This window comes from Chrysochloris asiatica, unplaced genomic scaffold (assembly GCF_000296735.1).
Source record: "Chrysochloris asiatica unplaced genomic scaffold, ChrAsi1.0 scaffold00304, whole genome shotgun sequence".
NCBI classification, from domain to species: Eukaryota; Metazoa; Chordata; class Mammalia; order Afrosoricida; family Chrysochloridae; genus Chrysochloris; species Chrysochloris asiatica.
This window is the reverse complement of record NW_006408822.1, coordinates 1,298,986-1,307,662: the sequence shown is the minus strand read 5'-3', so window position 1 is coordinate 1,307,662 and position 8,677 is coordinate 1,298,986. Positions and strand designations below refer to the sequence as shown.

At 49.1% G+C, this 8,677-nt stretch overlaps 2 protein-coding genes across 3 annotated transcripts in view; one reads left to right on the top strand and one right to left on the bottom strand.

The window, feature by feature from the left end:
* Positions 1-1,930: 1,930 nt before the first annotated feature.
* Positions 1,931-5,773, bottom strand: PCED1A (PC-esterase domain containing 1A). The gene is given in 6 exon segments (XM_006878324.1): positions 1,931-2,002; positions 4,661-4,737; positions 4,740-4,857; positions 4,937-5,021; positions 5,668-5,698; positions 5,749-5,773. Coding segments are annotated over 6 exon segments (408 nt in total).
* A 773-nt stretch (positions 5,774-6,546) lies between these two features.
* Positions 6,547-8,677, top strand: part of VPS16 (vacuolar protein sorting 16 homolog (S. cerevisiae)) — a 21,898-nt gene continuing 19,767 nt past the window's right edge. The window contains exon 1 of one of the 2 annotated variants that reach the window (XM_006874838.1): positions 6,547-6,619. In XM_006874838.1, the coding sequence (XP_006874900.1) occupies positions 6,567-6,619 (53 nt within the window). In that variant the 5' untranslated portion in view covers positions 6,547-6,566. The remainder of the gene's footprint in view (positions 6,620-8,677) is intronic. The other variant, XM_006874837.1, reaches the window with a different exon arrangement.

Below are 8,677 nucleotides of genomic sequence, written 5' to 3'. Positions count from 1 at the left end.
ACATTGAGGTACAACCCATACCTAAGGATATGGTCTTTGATCATCATCAGTAAATATTTTAAGTTCTCTTCGCTTTCAGCAAGCAAGGTTGCATCATCTGCATTATTTCAGGTTGATAATGAGTCTTCCTCTAATCCAGACATCATGTTCTTCTTCATATAATCCAGTTTCTTGGATTATTTTTCAGCATACAGATTGAATTAGTGAAAGAATACAGCTCTGGTACACACCTTTCCTGATTTTAAACCATTCAGTATCCCCTTGTTATGTTTGAATGACTACCTCATGGTCTACGTACAGGTTCCTAAGGAGCACAATCAAGTGTTCTGAAATTCCCAATTCCTCTACTGCCTCCTTCCAAAATTTGGGTTTTACTTTGCTCTCATTGCACATTGTTATCTACTAACTAATGAATTTCTGATCTGTCTTCAACTTGGCTTAGCAGCTTATTTAGTTCCAACAACTTATCAAGCATGTAATTGTTGTTGTTGTTAAGTGCCGTCGAGTCGGTTCCGACCCATAGCGACCCTGTACAGGGTTTCCGAGGGTATAAATCTTTACAGGAGTAGAAAGCCTCATCTTTCTCCTGTGGAGCAGCTGGTAGTTTCGAACCACTGACCTTAAGGTTCGCAGCCCGATTCGTAACCACTACGCTACCAGTGTCAAGATTTGTACAAGGTCTGTGTATTTCTATGTCCAAGTGTCAGTAAACATTGAATATAGAAATGAATGTATGAGATTGGAAGATACAGGTAAGGAGTACTAGCTAGACTCACAATTCCATTTAAAATGCTGACAATTTCAACTCTGCCCTTCATTTTTCCAAACCTCCATGAGCTGCTGGCAACCAGGGATCTCTCCAATATCTTTGCTAAGCAAGGGGGCTTCAAAAAGTTCATGAAATTTTTGAATGAAAGGACAATGGACTTTTCCCACAAACTTTTTGAAGTCCCCTAATATGTCAGGTGAAGGAGCTCTGGTAGCGTAGTGGTTACGAATCGGGCTGTGAATCTCAGGGTCAGCAGTTTGAAACTACCAGCTGTTCCACAGGAGAAAGATGAGACTTTCTGCTCCTGTAAAGATTTACAGCCTCGGAAACCCTGTAAAGGGTCGGTATGAGTCAAACTGACTCCACGGCACACAACAACAATATGTCAGGTGAGTAAAGGGATTGGGTGAGTGAGACAGCAGGAAAGGTATGTTCAATGGTTTCCAAATAACAAGGGGCCAAAGGGCCAGGGTTGGGCAGACATTGTGCTTGGGAGATCCACTCCCATACACAGGAAGATGTCACTCTGTTTTTCCATGCTTTATTGGTGGCAACAATGGACAAGAACACTGGGCATAGCAGACATCCTAGCCCAGTATCTGGGGTGGCAGGTAGGTCCTACAGTAACATTTGTCAAATCCAGCCCAGGTTCCTGTTGACCCAGGCTATGTTCCTGAATGAGCCAGAGGCTGGCCGTCAGTTTATATGTGAGCGTCTGAGTCGCTGCCTGCAGGGTCCCCTCATCTTTAGCACAGGATAGGGACTACTGGGAACAGAGTGTGGTATTCTCCGGTGGACAACCGGGCCCCATTGCTGACCATGGTGAATAGGGCTGGGGACTCAAGGTAACAAAGGACCAGGAACAAAGTTCATTCCAGGGCCACATCCTACAAAAGAACCAGTTATTATCAGAGGAGCTTCTCGGCAGTTTCCCTGAGCTAAAGCACAGTGAGGATACGACTCCTACTCCAGACCAAGATACTGAGGATCAGTGAGCAGATTCATGAGTCTACAGATGCTGTTCCAGATTCAGGAGACTGCTATGACCAAACCTAATCCTGGGGGCACCAGGGATGACACAACTCTCAACCTACCTGGACAAAGGAGGAAGGGCAAGGGAAGGTTAAGAGAGGCATGAAGAGAGGCTGAGGGAACACCTGCCTAAGTGGGGTGGCATTGAGAAGTCCTCCAATGGTATATAATCGAAGAATTCATGGGGTAGGAAGGGGTGGCCTGGGAAAAGGGGGGCATCCTGGAGCAGTGGTGGGAGCAAGGGACGTGGTGAAGGCTGAGGAAGTGGGAAAAATGGTATGGGAAGAGGCAAGGGAGAAGAAAGTTGCTCCCCCAGGTCTGGGGACTGCCTATGGATTCTCTAGAATGGATGATCTGTCTCTGGCCAGTCCTCAATCCATGGATCTATGAACAGGATGGTTGTTTTAGGTAAGTCTGGGAATCCAGGCTGCCCTGGACTCTGGTCATCACACTTCCAAACCTCTCAGAGAACAGGGCCACTGGTGGGAGCACCCTCTACTTTCTACCATTTTCCTCTCATTTCAGGCCAAGCCTCTCAGAAAGGTCATTGGATCTATTTTTGTTCTGACCTCATGCTTCCCTCTAGTGCCTGCTGTTTCCCAGTTTCTTGTTTCTCGTTTTCTTTCTTTCTCAACTCCTGCCAGGGCTCTGTGCCTACTTTCATAAAAAATAAGATCATCTCATTCCTTTCTCCCACCAGTCAATGTCCCCCTTTCCTTCCAAACTTCCACAAAGTGCACTCTGCCTGACTTTCATTCCATTACTGCCTCTTTTAACCCTTTTCTACTTCCTCAACACTTGCTACTAAATATAGCCACATATGGGGAAAAGAACCCTAAATTTTTATTCCCAACTGGCATGCAATATGGTCACATTTCCCCTTTACCTCCTATATTAGTCTTTCTTCCCTTCCAACTCCTAAATATGACTACTCTTCTTGCTCCTCCACACTGGAGCCTTAAGCTTCAATCACTCTGTGGGATGCTGGAGACGCCAAGTCTAGCTCCAAAACTGGATTTCCACAGCACCTCAGAAAGACTGGCACTAACCAAACTCACCAACTCACACTCCCACCTGAAATCAACTTTTTCTTTTGACATCCATTTCTGCAGCTCAAAACTTCAGTTCCAAATGGAATTTAGAAGACCTGAGCCATCATACACTAGCCTTACATCATTCAGAATATCTCTTCCCTTTGCCAGGGATCAGTTCTCTCATGTAAAAAGCAAGGACAAGGGTCATAACATAATCAAAGTCCTAATCCACTTCTTCATGGCTTCTATTCTCGGCTGCCAAATCCTGGCCTCCATGACCTCCACACCATCTCCTTATCCTTTAGGTACTATATACAGAGAAACTATGCTAGGCATGGGGGTGAGCAGATCAACAACTGAGGTAGGAACCTTGTTCTGTGAAGACACTATCTAGGGAGGAGCAGACATGGAAATAATCAGTCACACTGTCCCCTTTGTGAGCATGCAAATACTGAGGCTAGCAAAGACAGAGGTTTTTCTACAACAAAAAGCATTACAACTGAGGTATGGGGGGCAGCAGCACCTCAGAGTGAACAAGTGTATGTATGAGATAGGTAGAGCCCAGAATTCTAGTCTCAGAGGCCTCCCTCAGTGACCCAGATGTGGGACCAGAAGAGAGCTGCACCAAGTTGACATTACCTATACTGGGACCCTGAAGCTGAACCAAGGACTCTGTGGAATGCATCCATTCAGCTTGCCCCCTTTCAGACTGACTGACCCAAAGCACCCATAGCTTACATCATGGTACCTTTCTTCTCAACAGCCTTCCAGCTGACTACCTTCTGCCTCACTCTCACTGCCTCCTTCCCTAACAGATGAGGGATTTCCTTATTTCTGCCACAAACTGCCTGGATTACCTTCCTCCATTTCTGTCTTGCCACCCCAACACCCATGTCCAGCTTTCCTGCTCATCCGTCACAAGGCATGGTTCTTTGATCACCTAGTGTGTCCACACCTCGTACACAGAGATGACTATAAGGCTGGATCGTAGAGAACAGAACTTGGACTGGAGCTAACCTTCCCTAGGAGTTGTGGAAACAGCACCCAAGGGCCACAATAGTTATTTAAAGGTCCCTCACTCTCTGTGAGAGTATCTCAGGACCTCTGCCTGATCGGTTTTGAGTCCTGTACTCTCAGGGCCTTCTCTACAGTACTACCCTCCCTACTGTGACAGGGCTTACCAGGGGAATGGTACTGCCTGGGCAGATCCACACCCCATGTATCAGCCATGTGCGTTAGAAGCAGGTGTGAGAGGTGGCAGTGGGCATGCTGGTCCCAGTGGATACTGTCCAGTTGATGATGCCTTACTGCACGCTGACAATGAAAGCGGAGGTCCAGAACATCGAAGCAGTGGTCCCCAGCCAATGTGGCACTATAGAAGTTCCCTTTAACTACATCTCACCTCACAAACCCCATCTAGGGCTGGAGCTGAATGAGCAAGTGAGCCGTCTAAGTGCAGAATGTAGCAGGGTTGAGAAAGAGGGTCCCCTACCTATTAGACAGCAGTCCCTTTCCAAGTCTCTGGTCACTTGCCTCCAGCAGAAGGAAGACCCCAGTGCCATGCTCCCCCAAAGGCATTGCCATGTTCCATACCAGGAGGCAATATCTGGTCTAGGCGCACGAACACCTGATCCAGACTCTCTTGATAGCTCTCCATGGAGCAGCGGTCATACCTGCTGGACAGCATACAGGGTGGGCAAAATAATAGGGGTGAGCAGCTTTGGTGCCACATATCCACCTTCCCACCATCCACAGGTATTTCCCACCTATCCTGCCCCTGCAACCTGGAGAGATCCCAGAGGCACAAGTTGATGATCACCAGAACCAGGGTAGGCCCATATGTCAGCTCCTCCAGGACATCCTCCAGGTCCTCAGAGTAAACATGGGTGAGGAAGTAGAAGTGACAAGGTGGTGGCCAGAATCTGAGCAGAACTCGTGGACTTCATGGTACCGTGTTCCATTGTGCAGCTCACCCTGCTGGCCCCCAGCCCCCAGCTGGTCCTGTTCAAAGTTCAGCTCTCCCTGCCCCATGTGACCCGGTCACAGCCATGATAGGGAGGAGGATCCTGCTCCATGGGCAGAGCTACCAAACTTCCCTCACATAGGCTTTCAGCTGAGCTGTGGCGAGCAGTGAGTCTTTCTGGAGCAGGAGCAGCAAGTCCTTAAACAGAGGCTGCTGGATTGCAGCAAGGCAGGGACCACCCACCCTACTACTGCAGCCCCTCCAAGTCCAGGCCTCCCATTCTTTCAGGACCGGGGCTACCTAATCCCATCTCTATGTAGTGTGCATACAGAGGTAGGAGAAAAGGTGGGTTTAAAAAGACCTGCACTGTCATTGTTTCTTCTAACTCTGCCCCAGCTCTCCCCCAAGATCACCTGACAGAAGTTAGCCAATTCACCAGGAGACAGACAACACAACTCAACGCTTCCTGGAAGGGAATTATGGGGCATTGACTATGTGGGAGATAAATACAGAGCAAAAACGGGGTCTAAAGAGGACACAAGCTCCATCCATCAGGATACCTGTAGACAGTGAGGAGGGCCAGAATGGAATCAAAAGTCTGTTGGTTGTAGTTATGTGCTGTGGAGTCAGTTCCGACTCATAACTGACCCTGTACAAGGTTTCGGAGGCTGTAAATCCTTACGAGAGCAAAAAGCCTCATCTTTCTCCCGCGGAACAGCTGGTAGTTTTGAACTGCTGACCGTGAGATTAGCAGCCTGATTCGTAACCACTATGCTAAAAGTCCATTAAACCAGTGCAAACTAGAGGGTGGAGAGAAACTGAGATATGGAGATGGAAAAGTGCATGACTGGAAAGGGTAATCCTAAAGTTCCCCCAAGAGGACAAAGAACTTGTGTTCAGCTGCTGGACTTCAGACTTCTGAAGCCTGTAAGTGGACTATGGTGACTGGCAGCGGTGGCAAGGCTCGTTTTCCATGACACAGCTGACAACAACAGGCTGCTGGGGAAAGCCACTATGCCGCCTGAGAGTTGGATTCAGGATAAGGAGGCCCCAGGGCCCGTTCTGGATAAAGGAGACAGGCACGCGACCCTCCCTGGCTGCCCAGAGCTACAGAGCGGAGGCGGCAAAAGCAAAGTGGTGCCCATAATGAAGTCGACCTTAGTCACGGTTGGCACAGAGACAGGAGGTCGCCCGGTGCGCGCCTTCCGAGTAAAGACGTGCTTCCCACGTAGTATCGCCCTTAAGTGTCAATTAATGAATCCCTCATCTCCGCGCCCATCACTAGTGACCCGGGCAGGCCCGCACGCCTTGGGCCTCGCCTGTTGCGGGATCCTGGTTAAGCCTCATGTTTCTGCACCACGGAAGGCCAGTCGGTTAGGCAAAACCCTTGACCCACGCAGCACCTGCACAGCCTTCGACGTCGCGGCTGCCCAATGGCGCTCCGGTCCTCGAAATGAGCACACAACTCCCACTTCCGGTCACGTATGTCCCTCCCTGCGCAATCCCCAACTTCCGATGGGACAGGGAAAACACAGGGACGGTTACCGCCGGGCGGGAAGGAGCCTTAGCCAGACCCACCCAGGCGAGCTAGAAGCTGGGAGTGCGAACAGGGGGCGCGGCGACAGCTGAGAGCGGCTGCCCACACTAGTGATGGCGGCGGCGGCAACCTCCACAAGTGAATTGGCCGGGCGGAAGCGGAAATGCCCGCTCGGAGTCGGCCATACGCGAACGTCCGGGTATCCCTTCCCAGTTTACTCCAGCGGCAGCCATGGACTGTTACACCGCGAATTGGAATCCGCTCGGGGACTCTGCTTTCTATCGGTGAGCCGCATTACCAGCCCGCGACCCGGCTTACCCCGATTGCCCGCCGGCTCGAGTCTCTGGGCGAAGCCGGCGGCGCGCGCCCAGGTTACTAAAGGCGCTGGGGGCCGCCCCACACCACCTCTCCACACGGCTGCCGGGGTCCCTGCCCTCGTCAAGCGCAGACTCCTGTGGGCTGGGAAGGCTAGGAGCCGGTCCCTCTCCTCCTTCAGAGAAGGAAACCTCGACCGTTTGGTGGTCACCCAAGTAGGGGAAGAGCCCAGTCCCGAAGCCCAAATCTGTCAGCCTCCGGAAGGATGCTCAGATCACTTTGAGGGTGGCCACTTGCTGTTGAACTGTTGGGGAGCACAGGGAGCGGGGTACCACTACTAGGAATAAGTTGTCAGTGAACCCAAGAGTAGGGCAGGTGAGGACTCCAGGCCAGGGACAACTCTTCCTTGAGAGTTGTTGTTTCGTGCTTGTTAAGTCGGTTCTGACTCATAGCGACCCTGTACAGAGTTTCAAAGGAGCGGATGGTGAGTTTGAACCGCCGACCTTGTAACCGATCATGCAAACCAGTGCTTTATCCCACTGCACCAGACCAGCAGAGTTCCAAACCACGATACTTCCTAAAGTGTAAAACATTCACATTACCCTGATTAAGAATTTGCATTGACTTCCTTTCTTTGTAGGATCAACTACATATTCTTTGTGGAACATTTTTAAATTTGCTCGTATTTGCCTTTCCAATCTCATCTGCCCCACTGCTACCACAGAATACTTTGTGTTCCAACTGCACAGAAATACTATGCCCCAACGCATCCATCTGTTTCATGGCTCCTTATGCTCCTGGTGTGGCGCATTAGAATAAGCACTGGACTGCTAACCGCAAGGTGGGCAGTTCAAACCCACCAGCTGCTTTTCAGAAACCCCATACAGGGCAGGGTTGCTGTAAATTGAAACCAACTGGACAGCACTTGACAACAAATGTTTGCACTAGCCATGCAGTTTCACTTGTTAAATGCCGTCCAATTGACTCTGACTCAGATTGACCCTGTGTAGGGTTCCTTAGACTTAAGTCTCTACAGCAGTCGAAACCCTCAGATTTCTTTCTGTGCAGTTCTCTCTGTGGAGATTGTCATTTCCTTCTTTATCTCTCTGGAGAAGTCTTGCTCATCCTTCAGAATTTAATTCAGGGAATGTTCCTAAAACCTTTCTTGATTCTCCCCAATAGGGTCCACTAACTGCTGTAAGCCTCACAGGCTCCAGTAATCCTGTGCATTATGAATGGTACCTGAACCAAAAAACAAACCTGTAGAGTTGATTCAGACTCATAGTCACTCTCTAGGACAGAACCAAACTGTCCCATAGGGTTTCCAAGGCTGTAAGTTTTTGTTTTTTAAATTTTTGCTTTATTGACAATTAGGTGTTTTTATTAATTTTCCTTTTGTGTACAACAATGTGAAGAACTTATATCTTTGTATTCTTGTCCAATCATTTTTTTTTAAGTTTTTATTGTGAATTATGTGATAGTTTACATGGGAGAACATTAGCTTTACATTCATCCTATCTTACTTCGTTTCATTGCAATGATTACAGTCTCTTCCATGCATCATCAAACAAGCAAAGGGTACACCCTGCAAACCTGTCCTCCCCTGCCATCAGCTCACAGCCCTTTCCCCCCCCTGAGTCCAGAGTCCCCAGCCGCTCCATCTCTCCACGTCATCGTCTCTGCCTCCATCTCTGGTGTCACTGCTTCTCTGGATAGGGTCCTGCACTGGGCTTTTCTCTCTTGATGGTCCCAGGGACTTCCTCTCCTGGACTGCAAAAGCAACCACTCCCCTCCTTTTTGTTATAAAACGTCTATTTTTACCTTTCCAATACTTAGTCAGTCCTGATAGCAGTCATTTACTATTGTACCACAAGAGTCCTGTCCCCATCTCCTTTCATCAGCCCATCCAGACAGATTGGAAAACACTCAGTGGAGAATTCTACCTTTCTCTGCACTCTCTGGAACTAGGCTCCCTATTGAAAGCTTGTAAGCCAGTCACTTCTTGCCTTTGTAGCTCCTCCCCCCCC